This window comes from Apodemus sylvaticus, chromosome 19, assembly GCF_947179515.1.
Source record: "Apodemus sylvaticus chromosome 19, mApoSyl1.1, whole genome shotgun sequence".
Lineage (NCBI taxonomy): Eukaryota > Metazoa > Chordata > Mammalia > Rodentia > Muridae > Apodemus > Apodemus sylvaticus.
In genome coordinates this window covers 13,181,038-13,202,062 of record NC_067490.1, presented here as the reverse complement: position 1 = coordinate 13,202,062, position 21,025 = coordinate 13,181,038, and the positions used below count along the sequence as shown (strand labels likewise).

General features: G+C 39.7%; 1 protein-coding gene across 5 annotated transcripts in view; it reads left to right on the top strand.

The window, feature by feature from the left end:
• Window positions 1–21,025, top strand: part of Pcdh15 (protocadherin related 15) — an 840,767-nt gene that overhangs the window by 617,729 nt on the left and 202,013 nt on the right. For all 5 annotated transcript variants that reach the window (XR_007974376.1, XM_052163513.1, XM_052163511.1 and 2 more), the window contains exons 19-20: window positions 15,731–16,036; window positions 19,475–19,699. Coding sequence is in view for 4 of the 5 variants with exons in the window: in XM_052163513.1 (XP_052019473.1) it covers window positions 15,731–16,036; window positions 19,475–19,699 (531 nt within the window). In the remaining variant the exon portion in view is untranslated. The remainder of the gene's footprint in view (window positions 1–15,730; window positions 16,037–19,474; window positions 19,700–21,025) is intronic.

Sequence of the window (21,025 nt, the reverse complement as noted above, 5' to 3'; positions counted from 1 at the left end):
CAGCCTTTTCTTTCTATGTTCTTCTAAAAAGTTTCTTATGAAAGTTCTCTTAAAAAGAGGGGGTAGTGGAATTAAGTAAAGAATTAATTGCTAGAGCCTTTTCCTTCTTGTCCAGATGCCTCTCCCCTGTCAGACTGGGGGAAGTTTAGGAGCAATAAACTTCTATTGAACCAGGAGAAGAGTCACACTCAAAGAAGGAAAAACTTTTACATATGAAAATGTGGACTAAACTTACATAAATTTATATACAGATTCATGCATGCAGATTTATAAATCTCCATTTGAACCAGTTGGGCCTAACTTATATACTATCTCGTAATTACACACACACACACTCACACACACACACTTATATATGTATATAGAGCAAAAGACCAAGCACCAGAGCAAAAAGAACTCACTCATTCTGGAAGAAAAATGAGCTCCAACCTTTATTGTACAGAAAAATAAAAAGCTTCTACCCTTTTATTGCTAAATGAATTAAAACTAAATCTGTAAGAAAAAAGCTGTTGTCACTAAGCATGACTAAGCCTGTCTTGCTATTTTTTTTTTTTTTTGAGACAGGGTTTCTCTGTATAGCCCTAGCTATCCTGGAACTCACTCTGTAGACCAGGCTGGCCTCAAACTCACCGCCTGCCTCAGCCTCCCAGAGTGCAGGGATTACTGTACAGGTCATGATAGAACCATCTTGGAAAGGTCACCTGTTAGTTTTGAGCTTCTCCTGGCAGGGGATACAAAGGTGGTTACACCTGCTTCTGTTGCTGTCCCTTGCATTCTGTTTTCTAGCGTGCTGAGTTGGGAGATGCTTCTGCTCTATGGTCCTGCCACCATGAGCTTTCACATGCATTCTTTCCATGATGTACTGGAATCCCCACAAAACTGTGACCTAAAATGAGCATGCCTCGCTTGAGTCACTTCCTTTGGGTATTGTGTCACATGAATGATCAAAGGCATTGGCACAGAAAACTGAGAGCAGATGGTGGGGCCTCTGCTGTATGGCCTGATCATATGGATGGATGGCCATTGGAACAGGAGGCAGGTATAGCAGAGTTTAAAGGCCTGAAAAGGTCTGTACATTGTAAAGCCTAAGGGGCCATTCTAGGGGGAGTGTTAAACACCAGAATGCCTACATAAATGAAGGAGGTAAAGGCCAGACTCACAAAGTCTCAAATGGGAAAATGATTCTGCCAGGAACTGGTCTGGAAGCCACACATGATCTAGTAAAAAGTGAATCTGGCTGTGTTCTGTCCCTGTTCTAAAATTCGGATGACGCTAAATTAAAACAGCAGTAATAGACTGATTTGTTTGATAGATGAAATTTCAGAGCAGAAAATCCTTCAGTCTGTTTCAAGTGTGCTGCTCACTGCTTTGGGCCGTAAATTCCAATGTAAGGGAACACAAAGGGAAACAGAAATGTAGGAAAGTTTGCAATAATTGATGAAGTCACTGTCAGGAAAAATACAGACCAAGAAGCTGCTAACTCTTAGAGGGATGAGTGCTGTTAAGGAGAAGCCACACACACGACCTGAGACAATAACAGAGGTTCTTTGAGAGTGAGTGCCCTCCCATAGAAAACTCCAGGGTAAAAATGAGAACACATTTAGAAGACCTTCCTTGATAGCAATCATGCTAAAAACATATAGAGGTATAGACCCTGACTCAAAAAAAAGGGGGGGGGGTTGATTTTGTCCCCAGTTCAGCTACCTACAAACTTAGAGGTTAAAGCTGTCATTGCCAAAGGAGCTTGTCTACATCTCCACCTGGCGGAAGAATTTGTCATCAGCTACATGGTGCTGATTGTGGTTGAAATGCTGAATGCTAAGTTCCATGGTCATAGCATCTTGCACGAAGAAGAGCTTGTGAAACAAGCCAATACAAGGTCTTAGCAGAACCCCGAATGGAGTTCCTGAGGGAGCTGTGTATGAAGGTGTGCTGGTGAGTTGTACGTTTCAAGGGAGGCAGCAAAATGTTGGCGAAGGAGGTCTGCAGAGAGCAGCTGCAGGTACTGGGTTGGAGCCGTCCAGAGACAGGTTCTATATGCTGCAGAAGGCAGGACCGTAGATGGCAAGCTACCCAAGTCAGTTGAAACTCATAGGATGCCATAATATGTCCCCAGATCTTTAGTGACAGAACTTGTTATTTGTCCTCCTGGATTTTGTTCTGTTCTCATTTGTTATCTTTCTTATCTTCCCCTTTGGTAGCTGGGCATGATACTCTGTTGCATAATATGTTGGAGGGGTGACTTTATGACTTTTATGACTTTACAGGACCCTATACCTAAGAGTTTCTCTTCAGTCTCACTAGTGACTTTGAAGTTTTGAAGACCATTAGAGTTTTGAGATTGTGGGAATTCAGAGAGCCATCATCTCAGCCCTGGATACCCTCTAGCCTCACCCCAACTCTGAGCAAGCAAACCAGCCATGACAGCTTGGTCGTGGTATGCTATTGTGGCCAAGATGATGTCTGTGGCATGTTACCACCAAGTGCCATGCAGACACCCATGGTCTGTGCTGAAGCCTGAAGTCAAATCCAGAGCCTGTCGTTCTGCCAGGGTAGGGGTATGGAGAGGTGAAGGGGAGAGCATATTGATGTGACTGGTGCATGTGAGTGCATGTGAGTGGAGCCATGGTGATGCAAGGGTCCTTGCTGTTGTCAAGAGCCATGCCTGGGACTGTGGTCCTACTGTAGCTTGGGTCTATGTTGATGTCTGTGTTACTACCAAAGGCCAGATGGAGATTCATGGTTTCTACTGCCACCTGAGGCCACGGTGATGCCCAGGCGCATGCTGTTCCCAAGGACTACATACATCTAAGTCAATACAAATGTTTGTGACAGTTCTTAAAGTTGGATTGGATGCATATTGCTTTTGGAAATGGGCATGACCATACTGGAGCCAGGGACATCCTTGTTGTGGATTTAATGAAACTTACGTGAGCTTTTGCTCTGAGGGGATGGCATTTTGGTGATGGAATCTCAGGAATATGGATCTAGCCAGCAGAGGGAGGATACTCGGAATGGCTTTGTATGTCATCCTCACTTACGGTTCTTGTGTGTGCTATCTGCTTCCTGCTGTGGATTGATGTAAAGACCCTCCGCTGCAGGTTGCTCCCTCTAAAGGTGGTGACACCTCATGGTAACCATAAGCCAAAATAAGACTTCCCTCCTTCCAGTCAAATGTTTTTGTCACAACAAGGAGGAAGAAAAGTACCCAAAACAGCTTACCTACACTGAAAGAATCATTGATAATACTGGCTAATAATAAGGTACTTTCTCTCATTATTCAGAGGATGCTGGCTGTTAATTTATTTATTTATTTACTTTGAGTTTCTTGTTATATTATTCTAATGCTGATATAGAAAAATGCAAGAGACAATATAAAATAAAAATTCAAAGGACAATATAAAATAAAAATTCAAAAGACAATATAAAATAAAAAGCTTTGGGATAAAGGATGGTATATAGAGCAAAAATTAGCTCCAAAAAATTGGCTCCTTAAAGAAGTTCATGGCATGCTCATATTTAATAGCAAATAGATTAAGACATGAGGTTAAGATATAGGATAATATACATATTTAATAAGTAGTATATTACATTGGCAATAAATAGGCAGGGTGTAATTTTGAATATTAGTTTAGAAAAGAATGCAATACTTTGTGTCAAAACTTGACAGAAAATGCAAATGTATACCTTAAAAATCTAGGTCAAGCAGATTACCCCATTGAGTACAATCATTTGTACAATGTTTCTACAAATATGGTTCCTGAGGACAGTTGCATTTGCTCTAAGTTACCTTTATAGGGACATGGACAAAGATGGCAGAATGTCATAGCTTAAGAATGAGCCTGGGAAGAGTGGCTCTCATGTGACGTGAATTTTTATGTCTCTGTCATATCAGGAAGGAATCAGGGCCAACTAGATGAGAACCCAAATGTCTATGGGAACATCTCATCCCTGAGAAGTAAACATTGTTACATACGTGATGAAAATATCTTACTTTCCTTATCCACAAACACAGATAGATATATGAATGAAAACACATATGCAATGTGTCTGTGGTAATAAAACACCTGGGTGTCTAATTTCAAATAAGAGAATCCAGAAAGCACTGGAGTAGAGCAATACTGGGGAAAGTGTGTGAAGAATTAAACTACTATATTGACTCTATACAAAATAATATACTTACTTATGGTCATGTTAAATCAGAAATATGTTTTCATAAGGGATTCCTGGTGACAGACCAAGACAGGGATAGAACAGTCACACAGTGATTAAAGGACAGTTTGTCGTTGGTGGCATTGCTCACTTAATATTCATCACAAGAAGGAAATGTTTTGTTTTATTTCATTCTTTCCTAACAAATGTAAGACTTGCCCACTTTTAAGAAACCACTGTGAGTACCAAATAAGAGTTTTTCACTTATCTATGTGTTGCGTGTATGAGGTAGGTGGGGCATGCTGTTTGCTGCTCTGCTCATGATATTGTTTGCAAATAAAAAAATTACATGGCTATATATGTCATAGAACAGTTATTGGTGTGGCATAGCATGAAGAGCTTTTGACTTTCTGAGGCTGTAGTAATTAATCCCAAAGTCGGCTTGATTGGCTTAACTGAGCATTGTGTTGTCTATCACTGGGTAGAAGAACCACAAGACCACTCATAAGATGGCGGCATCTTCCTATAGGCTGGTGGTCAGAGCAGAATGAAAGTGGGTATGTGAGGAAAACAACCCAGAGCCAACACTCTCCATTCCTTGCTTCCTGGCCCACCATGCAGACACAACTCTATTCTGCTACATATCCTACTGTACTATGTTGTTGAAAATAGTTAATCTTAGTAGGGGATTTCTATCCCACCTTAATCATTCAGTTCCCAGATCAAACACACACAATGCTTATATTTCTAATAAGTCTTTAATGCACTAGAACTGGGCAGATATCTACCCTCTAAGCTATTAGAATCTACTTCCCCATCAATTGCACTGTTATAACTCGTCATGTGCCATCTGGGCTGCTCTTACTCCAATTGCCCAGTCCCCATGGCCATGTTTTCATGACTTACCTACACCATGGCATCTCTTCCTCTCTCTACCTTCTACTCTTTCTCCTCCTCAGACCCCCAAGTCCAAAAACTCAAATCTCCTCTATCTCTCATCTGCCTAGCTCTAAGCTCTCTGCATCTTTCTTCAACCAACAATTTTAAATTAAGGAACAAGGACACAAAGCATCATTTTGTATAAGTACAGATTCTCTCCTCTCTGGGGGTAACTAGGTCTAGGGTCTAGTATTTAGCATTACAATACATAGCCAAAGACAAAACCACAACAGTGGTAAACTGACAGCTTTGAGATGAGACAGACTGTGTTGTTTATGTTGGTTATTTCTGTCACAGCAATGCAAATAACAATTACAAGGCTAGTTAAAATTGCTGAAAATATTAATAAGGAATGCTTGGTTAAAGAATTATACAAGTGCACTCAGTATTCTCTTTTAATGCCTGATGTTTCTGGAAAATAATATACTTGAGATAAAGAGTTTCCTGATAAACTTAGGAAATGGTTAGAGTACATTAGACTGGGCATGAGACAACATGATTATTTTGAAAAAAAATATTTAGGACCTAGACTTTTCCCATGCTACTTTAAAAAATAGAATAAATGTAATGTTTTCAAATATAAATTCTAACTGTGGCTTTCTAACCACTTCAAGGGATAGAGTCATATGCACTAGACTCATTGTAGAGTTATAGAAGAGTAAATGAGATTTTTAATGATCTCAGCTTGATAAAATCTAGAATCTAGAGACTGAAGGTCTGTGAAGGGTCACTTTGATTTCTTTAACTGAGATGGATCGTCCTGACTACTGTGAATTGGAGCAGTGTTGCCTGGTGAGAAATCCCACCCTGTATAAAAGGGAGAATGCAGGCTAAGACTGAGAAGGTTGTTCTTTCCCTGATCACAGCTGCATTAAGCACCTTCTACAGTGACCTTCCACCTATGAGGGAACCTCAGCTTGGAACTATGGGCTAAGATAATCCTTTCTCCCTTAAGTTGCTTTGGTCAGGATATTTTATCACAGCAGCAGGATAGGAAACTATGACATGATATGACACCTAGTAAAAGAGGACAAGGATAAAATTAATTTTGGAAAAGTGTTCTTGAAGCTTCCTTTTGGGTCCCAACTTCATTTGAGAAGTCTGAGGGCAGAAAAGAAATGGCCTTATTGAAGACTTGAAGAAAACCGCTTAGTGGGCCTGGAAATACCATGAAGCAGGTAATATAAATAAGAACTAGACGACCTTTTGTGAAGCTTCGAAGCGTTAATCTCAGACTGTCTCTTATCATGTTATAAATGAGTATGTAAATATTTAAGCATACCTCCTGCAAGATGCTCTCTCTTTAATTACCTGCATTAATTTACATCCTTTCATTACAATTTCTATAGGCTGTGTGGGGGCATCTCAAAGTGGTTTGCTTAATTTGTCATCTTCATACACCCAATTCCTCAGAGATTATTCCCTCTCCCTTGCCTGTCTGCGTCCATTTGCTCCATATCCCTGCCCCTGCTTCAACTTTAGTTCCCTTTTCTTCTCTCCAAACAGAGAAAACATAGTCCTGTGACAGAGGTAAAGAAAGGAGATAAACCAGCCCTGCCCCTCCCCGTTTCTGCTTGGAAGAGGACACCTCCACTATCACTTCATTGGTCAAGACAAATCACATGACTGAGGCTGGATGGAGCCCAAAGGTTCCAGCCTCTCGCAGAAACTGCAGTATACTAGATAGTGAGCTGTAGTCTGCACATCTACTATATAGGCACACCATACTCAGAAAAAGCAATTTAAAAAATAGGTTTTGCTAGGTGCCTAAAGGATCAGGAAGCTCATGATCAGGGGAAGATCAGGGGGAAAAATGAGAACTATCTGAGGCAACTAAGTCTCAAAGGGAAGACATGAGAGAGATCCGGAGGCACTTCAGGATGAGGGAGGCAAGTAAATAGAACGCTTGTTTCTTCTACCTGTTCTTATCACTCTCCGGGGCTAGCGCCTCCATCCGCTGGGGAGAGTAGGGTGTGGCACTGGAGGGAGGGGGAACCCAGGGAGATTGCATAGACACCTGGAGCCGAGTCACACATTCAAAGCATAAATAAGATGGAGATTGTGTCAACGGGTTAGTTGCGGATATGCATGGGTAAAGACAGAGGAGGAGGAGGTCCCATAGACCCTTGAATGCTGTGATAAAACACAACTTACTGTGTAACTAGGAGTAATTGCTTTGCATGTTGGGAGGGTCAGCAAAACTTTCAAGAAAGCCACCTATTGCTTGGTAGGAAATCTTTAATTAAACATTTTTTTTCAACAAATATTTGTTGGGAATACATAAAGGATGTGAATGGGAAGTCAAGGATAAAAAGGCATACTTCTTTCCTTAGCTGTTTGAAGTATAGTGTGGGAGACAGGCAGGTAAGTAGGCAATTATAACATGTTAGAAAGCCAAATAAATATGAGGTGACAGGAATCCTTAGTGAGAGGAAAGCTATTTGAAATTGGTGGAGCCAAGGGATAGAAGCCAGGGAAATATCTAAACTCTTTACAACAGCTTAATTGTGGTTTCCCCATGATAGAATAGACAGAACTTAAGAACACTAAAAAAGAGACGTAGCTTTGTAGAAAAATATGGGCAGCTGCCAAAACTTTTATGTGTAGAAATACTATTTACTGATTCCTGTGGGCAGAATTTATCTTGCCAAATGTGTGGGGACAGCCTGCAGTAGTTATGAGTCAAGGCATGCTCGGTGTGAGATAATTCTCGCACCCTTTAATCTATCGCAGCAGTGAATTTAAGACCAGGTCATAAACACTTGCACACAGACACGTACATCTGTTTCTCAGGCCACAGTAAAATTACTTTAAAATGAAAATGAGCATCTTGAGATGATCTCTCCCAGGACAGAATCAGTAGACGTTTCTGTGTGGCAATATCTATTTCATCTTCACATACAGTTCTTCATTGAAATTTTCTCTCGCATGTAACTAACCTAATATCTAAATTTGTGTGACAGAAAAGCTCTGTATAAGGCCAGAGTGATGTTACAGGGGTAAAACATTTGAAAAGAAAAAAGGCAGATAATTTGAATTCAGTCATCAATATCTGTATCCACACAGGAGTAGATAGTCACATATACAGTAACAACAACAATACTACATAAAATAAATGGTTGCCTTTACGAAGAGTAGAGGAGGTGTTTCAGTCAGCAGAAGACCTGAGTTCAATCCCCAGAATTTACGTGGGAAAGTCTGGTGGTTAGAGCAGCTTGTCAATCCAGTGCCGCAGAGGGAGAAGCAAGATGATCCTTGGATTTTACTGGTCAACCCAGCCTACCTAGCCTACTTGGCAAGCTCTAGATCACTAGATAATCTCAAAATAATAAGGGCAATGACTTAGGAAACAAGCAAGGTTGTCCTCTGCATGAACATACACCCACATACACACATGTATACACACATACATGTATGTGCACATATACACAAATATACATATGTCCATATATGTGTGTGTGTGTGTGTGTGTGTGTATGTACATGCCCTGTACCACTAAAAGTGACTCATAGACAAAGGAGTCACTTTTAGTGACTTATGGCTGTCAACTGCAGGTTGATAGTCTGTAATGGAGGGTGACCAGAGAAGGAAGCTGACATGTTATAGCTTTAACTACACCAAGAATATGAATGTGAAGTGTCATAAGGCTATACACACTCTCGTCCTGCCCCCAAGTGATGTACTTCCTCCAGGTAGACCCCACCTAAAAATTCCATAAGTTACAAGCATCACTACCACTGGGAACCCAGTGTTCAAATATGTGACCTTATGGGAATGTTTCTCATTCAATCTTGTATGTATGTTCATGCATACAAGATTGTGCATGTACATACGAACACATCATATTTGCATGCACACATACACATGAAGCCACATATACTCACATACCCCACACAGTGCATACATGTACATACATCTTCACACACATGTGTACATGCACATACATACCCACACACGAACACAATGCATACACATGTACATAAGTTCATGAACATAGTCAAACATATAAGTATTTTCCCACAGTAATACACATACATATGTAAACCTACATATGAATATGCATATAAATACACACATGTGACCTCAAATATATATATATACATGGACATAGATATGCATATTCACACACATGCACACACAGAATTAGGCACTCTGTGATAGTTCACACCTTCATACTTGCTACAATATACTGACAAGTACACCTGAAAATTTTGATCCTTATCGCTCTTCTATATAATGTCTTAAGATATTATTTGAATCAGATAAAGTTTCCTTATAATCATTACAGTAATATTGCTACATGAACAAACAGGTGCATTTTATATGTGAGTTCTTTGGTGGGTGAACAATGAAATTCCCAAATAATCACCAAACTATCAGAGTTAATAGCGTCTAAAGAAAATAGATTACAGATATTCAATGATAAAGGTAGCCTGGCATATTCTACTGAAAAAGTTCTCAAATCAGGATACAACCTCTCTATTAATATTAGTTTCTAATAGGGATCAGAAAATGTAATAACAGGAATTATGGACAATATTTTAATTGATCACTTAATTTGCAACAAGCATGTTGTTAACCTAATACATAGCCCACAGGAGGCAGTGGAACAGATACCAAAAACTAACACCAATTCATCAGTGAGGAAGGTGGAGAAATGGCTTGGTCGAGGCCATTCAGCCAATATGGAAATATTGATGATAAGCTAGAAACCCAAACCTTCCAGAGACCTAGAGCCTAAAATCTCAGAGACACAGTATTGTGGAAACTGTTCATTCTGGCTGTGGCTTGAGATATTTTGAACTCAAGGGTTACTTATTCTTACCTAGTAAGTCTGCCTGCCTCTATTCAGTAGTAATGATTAGGTGATTGTGCTAAGAGAGGAAACGTCTACCCTCAGTCTGAGTCACTAAATTGCTTCTTTTCTTTTTGAACGAATTATCGCAGCTCTTTAGAAAGATTGGCATCTATAGAGAAGTAAGCCAGCCACTATTTTATAAAGTTTGAAGTCGTTAGATAATAGAAGGCATCTCTACTAATAATGTCATTAAAGATGCTCTGGCCAGTGTCCAGATGTCCTCCTCTTCAGCAGCTCCCACAGCTCCTCCTCTGAGTGAGAACGGAGGGCATGGCCTCTGAAATTACTGCAGGAAACAAGCCAAGAGGGAGCAAAGCTTTCTGTCACCCTCACACTTAAGTAACGAGGTGCCACATGGTAGTTCACACCTTCATGGTAGCCGTGATATCTTCCTGTGTGTCATCAACTGGATGCTTGTAGAAGAATTTTGCCATGCAACATAAATAATTTCCTCTAAGTAATTTGAATGTAATAATCAATACATTTTAACTTGCAATCAATTACTAGCATATTACCTAAGGGGATCTACCACTCAGGTGTCCCGGCAGTAGGCCACACACTTCTAGCCTTCTTTCAGGGTTTTATCTCAGGATGTTCCACTTGCAGAAATTCTGTGATGTTAGCTCATAGCCATATCCCCAGGACTCAGGAGGCCAAGGCTAGATGGCGCATATTCAAGCTGAATTCCTGGAAAGCCTGGACTACAGTGGAAGAGACTGTCTCAAATAAAAAAAAAAAAAAAAAAAAAAAAACAGTAAGATTTAAGGTTTCTACAAGTTTGGTGGACACAGTGAGCTTCCATTACTGAAGAGAAAGACGTAGACCTCGAAAAAGACAATGAGCAAAAATAACAATAATGAAAAGGAGGGTATAAATTGAATGCTTGAGAACTGTAATTCCTATCTTTGTTGACAAGGAGAATGGAAAGGAAAATTGGTGCACAATTGTTCATAAACAGCATTTTTTTAGCAAGTAATTTTGCATGGCCTCTGGCCTCTCTCTTAAATTACTCTTTAGATAACTTTAACATATGCTCTAACTTGGATTTCAGTGACTTAGCTGTGCCGTTCGTCTTTCTAGCACGTATCTAAACTTCTCTACGATGAAACCTTTATTTCTATCTTCCAAGTTTTTATTTGGTCACAGACTTTCAGCCAATCTCCCCGCCATATGCATGCCTCAATAAAACTCACCACAAATCAGGCCGCAGTAAGACATATATTTTTAAAAAGAGTATACCATGGACAGATGATTATAAAGTTGCAGCCATTCCCGTTTATTGCTTTGATGTAGTACAAGTGGAGAAGTGTGATTTTTCTTATTAACAATTTTAATTAACTTTTAATTGATCTGTAAGAAGATGAATGGCTCCATTATAGCATTGCATGCAGTGAGCTGTTCGGGTAGATATTAAGCATCCAGGCAAAGTTCTCTGACAGTGCTATTGATAAATACAAACTCTGAGGATAGCTCGCTTGTCTCACACCAACTTCCTGATATGCAGCAGTAAGTAACTGAATCTGCCCCCATTGCCTGAGTCACAGCCTCATTAATCTTGCCCAGTGACTGGGAGACACGGAAGGAAGAAATGAAGTAGCTTTCACGCATATTCTGTCCCTTTGTCACCATTAACTGCATATATGAGGAGCTTAAACTTCAGAGTTAATTGCTGCAGAACAAACAGTGAAATGTATCCATTTTGTTTCACAGTGGCTAGCCATGCTAGAATCCAGCTATGGATAAATGGATAAGACAACGGTATCTGTGTCTACTTGAAATGTTCATTACACTTTAGCTGAGTTAAATGAATTTTTAAAAAGTTATGGAATGTGTTTGCTGTGGCTTAAATATGCTTGGCCCAAGGAGTGGTACTATTGGGAGGTGTGGCCTTGTTGGAAGAAGTGCATCATTCAGGGGGTGGGCTTTGAGAGCCTCCTTGTAGCTGCCTGGAAGTCATTCTGCTCCTGGCTTCCTTTGGATGAAGAAGTAGAACTCTCAGCTCCTCCTGCGCCATGCCTGTCTGCCTGCTGCCATGTTTCCTTCCATGATGATAATGGGCTGAACCTCCACTATAATCCAGTCCCAATTAAATGTTTGCCTTTGTAAGAGTTACTTTGGACATGATGTCTTTTCAAAACAATGGAAACCCTAACAAAGGCAGCATCAGAGAGTGTGTTCCAGCTTAACAAGAGCTATGTTAACTGAAGCTCATTAAACAGATATTGAACGTGTAGACTAAAAGTAAATGGGCTTTGTTATATATTTTCAAAATGTATCATTAAAACAAAGGTCCTTGTAAGGTAAGGATGGTGTAGCCCTGTTGGTCAAAGTAAGTCTAAAATACTTGTACAAATTTTTGAGGAGGAACAAGGTGTCTGGAGCATGAATCAAAGAGCTGGGAGGAAGAGAAGTCATTCAAAACTTGCAAAGAAAGAATCAACACTGCTGCCCTTATAGGTACAGAATATGGTGGTGGCAGCAATTGGCAATAGTCTTCACATTCTGACTTTTACAAGGATGAGAACCTCAGGTTATTTGGGCAATGGAATAAACACTAGTGAATGTAGTTCCTGTGCATTATATAGATTGACTTACAAGCTTTTGAGGTTATGATGGTCCAGAAGCAACAGGTATCATGTACAAGATGAACTGGAGATTTTTGAAGATTTATCATTATCATGGTGGTATTCACCGTGCAGGGATAGTGTCTAGTGATGCCGGGCAGTGTCGGGAAGTTTTGGGACCCAGTTGGTACCCCTTGTGTGTGGAGATGACCAGAGCTGCCCAGTGTAGTGGGATCCACCCCTGTGGCGCTCAGCATATTAATGTCTTAAATGTTTTGACACACAATATTTTTTATTTAAATGAGTTCGTAAGAGTATAGCCCATGGTATGTTAGGATACATTTATCCTTGATGCTAGAAATGAGACATTAGTTAAATCGGTGTGCATACAAATAAAATGTGCTCAATTACACACACACACACACTGACATATACACTTACATATACTAACACACACACTCATACACTCACACATGAAACACACATTAACACACATTAACATACACTAACACACTCAACACACACTAACATACTCATACACACTAACACACTCACACACACACTAATATACTCACACACACTCAGACTCACACACAGAGGGTCTTAGGGATGGAAAGGGAGAGAGAAGCAAAGGTTTACTAGTTAAGCCAAACTTCTTTGTCATAGTAAACTTTGAATTATAAGAAATGAACAAACCCCTTGGGGAGGAGTCACCTAAATTATGATGCATGTGTAGGATGTTTTTTACTATGTGTCCCAGAGCCTATGTGAGGCTAAAAAATATCATAAGATCAGTGGTGTGGGGGGTCACAATCTACCTAAATTATTACATTTTTTTCTTTACTTGATCTGGAAACAAACGCTTCAGTCTTTCCCACGGAATGGTGGAGTGTGGTGTTTATCACTCCCACTAGGACGGCAGGTGACACTAATCCACCGACAGTTTCGGGAGTCATCTAGACAAATTAGAGCTTCAGGGAAAATATTTCTACATAACTCTTCAGTTCTCTGACTATGTTTGTTTTCCTCCTGCAGGTATTAATGTGATTCTTTTCCTATTTTACTGTCTGCATTAACCTCTCCAGGGCATCTGTGGTTTTGTCTACAGGACAGTGCTGGCTTAGTGTCAGTCATATGACATGGAAGACTGTAGCTATAAGCATGATATTCACATCTTTTTCCTTTCATTTATTTTGTTTGTTATTTATTATGCATTTATATATAGTGTGGGTGAGTGTGTGTGTATGTATAAGTGTGTGTGAGTATATGTGTGTATTGTATGTGTATGTGAGTGTGTATGAGTATGTTTGTGCATGTGAGTGTACATGTGAGTGTGTGAGTATGCATGTGTGTAAGGGTATATGTGATTGTGTGTGACTGTGTTTTTGTGTGTGGGTGTGTATGTGTGTGAGTGTGCATGTATACTGTATATGTGTAAGTGTATATGTGAGTCTATGTCTATGAATGTGTGTATATGAGTGTGTGTGTATGTATATGTGTGTGCCTATGTAAATGTGTGTGTGAGAGTATGTGTGTATGTGTGAGTGTATGAATGTATGTGTGTGAGTGTGCATGTGTACATGTATATGTGTGAGTGTATGCATGAGTGTGTCTATGTATGTGAGTGTATAAGTGAGTGTGTGAGAGTGTGTGTATGTGTGTGAGTATGTGTATGTATGTGACTGTGTAAATGTGTATGTGTGAGAGTATGTGTATATGTGTGAGTGTATGTGTGTTTGTGTATGTATGTTTCTGTGTTTGTGTGTGTGAGTGTATGTGAGTGTGTGAGTGTATATGAATGTGTGATTATGCATGTGTACATATGTGCATATGTGTATGAGTGTGTATGTGAGTGTATTTGAGTGTGTTTGAGTGTGCAGGTATATGAGTGTGTATATGTGTGTGTGAGTGTGTGTGGATGTGTGCATCAGTGTGCTCTCATGTCCCAACGTGCATGTGTGGACATCAGAGGGAGTTCTTCCACCATACATGTTCCGGGGGTTGAGCACAGGCCCTCAGCAGGTGCCACCTCAGTGCCAGCCCTATGTCTTCATCTCAACTTTATTTTTTCGAAATGAGAAATGTGTGCACGTGATGTTAAAATGCACTGCCCTGCGTTCCATCGCTCACAGAGATTCAGTCATCTCGTGAGTTTAGAAATCAAATTGAAGTCCTCTCCCCTGTCTTTACTGGCAGTTTGGAACATAAGTATATCCTATTCCACAGCTTCTTAGGCAGAGTCAAGAGCTTATGGAAAAAAATAATACAATCATTTGATATCAGCTACACAGTATCTGGTGTTATGAGGTTATCAGTTGAGATCAGTTTGCTGACTTCCAAACAAGAGTACGTCCATCAATATTCTATTAGAAATAACTTTTCCATTTCTGATGCAAAATGACTTTATGCCTAAAACTTCCAGCTAATATAGATTCAGGTAGCTCCAATGATCCTCAGCTATTATTTGAGATTCATATTCTAACATTAAACAGTAGCCCTGACTTGTGATTTGATGATTACTGTACTTTTATTACCATTCATTTTGGGAATATGTTTAATTTCAAACCTCAGGTCCATGTACCACTGAACATTCATTACTTTCGTTAGCATTTATTAAATAGTTTTACATAGAAGTCATTGTTCTAAATTCTAGGACCCCTGAGGTATTTAATTCTTGTATAACTTTATGTGAGACAATTAATTTCCTTAAGCCATATGGTCTCATTTGCATAATGGGGCCAAAGATATTTACTCATTAGAAACCATCATAAAGATTAAATGAGATAAATATACATTGTGCCCAATCTTATGTAAATGTGAAAATGACTATATGAATTTCTTAAACAAAACAACCATCAAATCTTAAACTATTAGTGAATTATCTTTAATTAATTAAAAACCAAGTGCTACTTTTTGACATTTAAAATCCACCGTAGCAATAAAATTACATGAAACTTTCCATTTTTATAACACTCGTTTTCTCTGGCATAATATATTGCTGGTTCTAATGGTATCAGTTTATTTCATTTTCACTAAGTATATAATTAAATCAGAGCTTATTTCTTTTCGTGATTTTTTTGACTGCAAATTGTACCTTTATTATCTTTCTAATTTTACCTTTAGAGGAAAAAAAGATTATTTGGTTAGAAAACACAGCACAGTTTGTCAACCACATGCCAGAAGCTGCTGTATGAACCCCTTCGTTTCTTCCATATAGGCCACAGACCCGGATGCTGGGATAAACGGCCAAGTGCACTACAGCCTGGGGAACTTCAACAACCTCTTCCGCATCACATCCAATGGGAGCATTTACACAGCTGTGAAGCTGAACAGGGAAGCCAGGGACCACTACGAACTGGTCGTTGTGGCAACAGACGGAGCAGTACACCCTCGGCATTCGACTCTGACACTGTACATCAAGGTGTTGGACATTGATGATAACAGTCCTGTTTTTACCAATTCAACGTACATGGTTGTTGTTGAAGAGAATCTGCCAGCCGGGACCTCCTTTCTTCAAATAGAGGTGCGTGGACAAGCATTAATTCCATGACACCTGTATTATCAGATTAGCTGTGAGGAGAAGACATGGAAATTTAACCGTAAACATGTGATGAGCTCAGAATAGCTCAAATTCAGATAAGCTGTAGATAAATCTTACTGTGTTTTGTGTGAAAACAGTCCTCTGGAAGAACCCAAAAAAATCAAAAGGAGAAAGTTTGCAATCATAAGGAACATCATATATTTGCATATATTAAATAATGTTATATGGTTTTATCACATTGACAACAGAAAGAAAGCTCTGATTTTTTCAAAAAATATTAATTTTTGCAGGTATCCTCTACACCTATCAGAGGGCTCACACAAATATCAAATAGATATTAATATACATATATATATTTACACACACATATGTATATATGCACATGTGTTCAAGTACATGCATATATATTCACATATATATGAATTATTATATACATGAATTATTATACCTTTCCCCATATACTTTATACACACATATATGAAATTATTTATTCTGTAGTTAACTTTTTTCATTTTTACATTTTCCAAATTTCTAACTCTTCTCAACTGAATTTCCACATTAAAACCTTTTTGCTCAATTGTAATATTATCAGCAGCTTCTGACTTTTTACAACAGAAGCTCAGGTTTAACCTATCCATCTCATCTGTGGGAACAGCCCATGTAATTCTGACACAGAGTGTCTGTGAAGTCTATTACAGCAAAGAGTAAACCTCAGTAGGTTTCTATTTCACCTGCAGAGCAGAACTTGAAATTTTCTATCAAGGATTTCTTGATATACCTCAACAGATGCTCACCTAGGTTACAGACATTAATCAAGTCACAATGTGTGCTAACCTGTAGAGAATCATCTGTCCATTTGTCCATCCACCTCTTCAACCATAATGCATAATAGGTGCCCAACCGTAATGTCACTTTTATTCCTTTTGATGATGGGAAGAGATGAGAGCCAGACACAATCTGTGCAAATACATGACTTGGGCTAAGCCCAAAACTTTGATTTGTCTCTTCTAGCAATCCCTAGCCTAGGTATGGAAGATTCTAGCCTCTATACAATCTAATCTTCCAAGCTGACTGAACGAACCCGGCTTTTCTTGGCTATAGCCTGAATTTCTCTACTCAACCTCATACTAACTTTGGCAATAAAGTTATTATCTTATGGAATCTTCTTATTCTCTGTCTTCACCTGTGCCGAGCTTGCTCTCTCAGCAACCTGTCTCTGTAAAACTGTCCTGGTAAAACCATATACATACATATTCACACACATGCACACATGCGCACATGCTCACATGCATCCATGCACACAAACAACCATGCCACAGGGAGTTGGGCATATCCTATCTCTGATTTATTCTGTCAGATCTTTCTGTTTCATCACTTTGCCTCTTATTCAGATGTCACTTTCAAACATGGCTGCTCCTTCTACAAACTAACCTTACCTTCTCTGCTAGGGATTAAAGGTAGTGTTCTAAGGACACTATTCTAAACAGATCATAATTCTAGACAGGGCATGTCTGCTTTCAGCTGGATCACATCTTTGCATGTGATTCCTTGCCTGAGCAACTATGAAAAATTCCTCTTCACCCAACTATATATTATGTCTTCTTCTATATTATTAGTAATTATTTTTGATATTACAATCATATAATTTTTCTCCTTTCCTTTCCTCCTTCTAAATATCCTCAATACTTCTTGCTCTCTTTCAAATTTATAAATTTATGTCCTCCTTTTTCATCAATTGTTTATATATATATATATATATATATATATATATATATATATATATATATGCTGCTTATATATGTATATGTTTTGTATACATTTTTTGGAGATGCAAAAGTATCAAGATGGATTCACAACCTCTAGAGAATTTTTCAGTCAGCTTTATACAACACCCAACATAGCTCGTCAGAAGCAAGGTCCTAAGTGACTAAGATATACTTTCTATACAACCTTGAGTGGTTTTATTTTTTTTCCTGCTAGAAAAAGCTACCTTGCAACTGTGAACTGAGAAGCAAGTCAGCTAGCAGACAAAGAGAGGAAACAGAAAGGATTATTCAAGGCCACGTAAAAATAAAACGATCAAAATGTCGAGGGGGGTGCTGATTGATGTTCAAGGTTCTAAAGAGCCGGAAGGCATTGTGTTCTGTCACAGCATTCAGAGGATTGGATTGCTGTCACTTGAATCTGGAATGGCCCCCAAGGCCCATGCTCTCAAGGCTTGGTCCTCAGCCTGTGGAATTACTACCTGCTGAGGTACCGGGAACCTGCCCTTGAAGAAAGACATTGAGTCCCCAGCCCCTTCATGTTTCTCTGTTTCCTGGGTTTCATGACCAAGCTTCTCATGGTCCTTGTTAGCCCCCACAATGTACTATATGTACCTCCACATACCCACACAGTGCTTAGCGACCAGGGACTGAACCCCACTTTATGAGTTACTTAGCAGAGGAATTTTGTTATAACATCAGAAAGGCAACTAACACTGTTGGTCAAAGACAAAGAGGAAAGAGGAGAATTTTCGACAGGAAAATGACACAAAATCTTGTGCTTTGACTGGTCCACTCTGCTGAGATGCCGTGAACTGTGAGAAAACAAGATTGACAGCTGAGCAGGATATACCCAAGTGAGTACTCGTTCAACAGATCCAAGGGTCTGAGTGCTCATTCAACAGACCCAAGGGCCTGAGTGCTCGTTCAACAGATCCAAGGGTCTGAGTGCTCATTCAACAGACCCAAGGGCCTGAGTGCTCATTCAACAGACCCAAGGGTCTGAGTGCTCATTCAACAGACCCAAGGGTCTACACTTCTCTTCCTTCACTTCTGCACCCTCCAGCAAGGAGCTTTTGCCAGTCTGTGCCCTGAATGGAACTGCCACTCTACTGCCACAAAAGTACAAAAAAACAGAAACAAAACCATCTTTTCATTTGACCACCTTCGTAGGCTACATCATTTTTCCCCTTTTATTTGGGTATTTATGTCTTCTTTCTCTTCCAGGCTATGGTATTTACACATGAGTTCATTTTATTCTCTTCACTGCTCCTTCTGCATAATGAGTGCTTAACGAACACTGGTCAAAAGGCAGGAAAGTGCAGGGGAAGAAGCCTTCATAAATATGTTACCTCACCCTTCCAAGACATCCATTTGAAAAGCAACCATTTCCATATTTCCTTATTTCCCTTATGGGATTTTAGAACCTGTGTATGTAGATCAATATTTCTCTTCACGAATATTTCATGTTCCTGTATCCTGTGTCTGTCCTTTCCCCTTCTTTCTGTTTCCCCGTTTACTGATAAATGACAAGTCATGTGTCTCTTTCCTATCATCAGATCCATGCCGTCCAAGGCACTTGTGCGTTTCTGTCAGCCCTCAGTCCACTTGTGGGAAACCCTCCGATGTAACCATTCTTCTCTCTGACTTGTCCTAGGCCAAGGACGTTGATCTTGGAGCCAATGTGTCATATCGGATCAGAAGCCCAGAAGTGAAGCACCTTTTTGCACTGCATCCATTTACTGGGGAGTTGTCTCTTCTGAGGAGTTTGGATTATGAGGCCTTTCCGGACCAGGAGGCAAGCATCACATTCTTGGTGGAGGCCTTTGATATTTATGGGACGATGCCACCTGGTATAGCAACAGTCACAGTAATTGTGAAGGTAAGTAACTGCCACATCTGTGGTTTTTTTGTGTTTTTTTTTGTTTTTGTTTTTTGTTTTTTTAACTCATGGTGTATTTTTGGAACAAGCCATAGGGACTCAGTCGTATGAACCAAGGTTAATAATTTATCACTGTGAAGTACTTATGGAGAATTGCAAAATAACCCTACAAGATGGATTCTTTTAAAAGATTCATTTATTTATTTTATGTATAAGAGTGCTCTCTCTGCATTTACATCCGTTTGCCAGGTGAGAGCATCAGATTCTACTATAGATGTTATAAGCCACCATATGGGTACTGGGATTTGAACCCAGGACCTCTGGAAGAACAGCCAGTGCTCTTAACCACTGAACCATCTCTCAAGCTCTACAAGATGGATTTTAAAGATGCATTAAACAAGTCCCTTTGAAGGACAGCTATGAGTCTGCCACATGCTGTGTGGTCAAATCAGAACTTCATTTTGAGACAGTATGGTCCACAGTCCATAGCAATGCAGATATTAACATTCTGAGGTTAGATAAAGAGAGATACAGGATACGGATGGCAAAGAGTTCATTGGCCTCAGGATGAATGAGTTTACTTTGTAATTTCAAGACTCTTAAGATAAAAAGAGCCTCAGAGACAGGTGGGTTTGATGTTTAATTCTAGACCAACCTTCGATTTCTCTGCACTGGGTCTTGGGCTTAGCTTCCTGATGGGTAAGAATTTGTCTTGACCTCCAGGTATGGTGGTCAACACCACCATGATTTTAGCAAAAAGGGAGACAAAGAAGGTCCCCACAAGAACAATACCAACCCGGTCAGTGCTGTTGGTTCTAGTGTACGTGTATGCATTCTCTCTGGGTGAGAAGTCATCATGACAGGAAAGTAGATACAGGTCACTCAGTGAGAATGACAAAAACAATCAAGTACATCAAAACTGCACCTGAGCCAGATGATGAATGGCTTGCTTTTTTTTACCCTAATGTTACGTAATGTAAGAAGGCCTGAGTCCTTAAGCATCAAAAAGGGGAAAATAGCCCAAATTGTTACTAACATGTGTAAATATAACTTTTATTTGGCTGATATAATTTGTCTTACTGCCTCCGTCTGCTAACCAAGGCCAAGTCCTGGAAGCTTCTAGCCTCCGTACAATCTTATCTAGGCCCAGAATGTTTTCAGCCTCTGAGACTTACTACTGAAGAAGTTCAGCCTTTCTGGCTCTTTCTGAACTCTGGCTGGATGGTTCAGCTCAGCTGTCCTGACTCAAACTCTTCTCCAAGCTGGCTGATAGAGTCTGGCTTCTCTCTGTTTCTCCTCCATTGCTCTGCTTGGCCTCATCCTAAC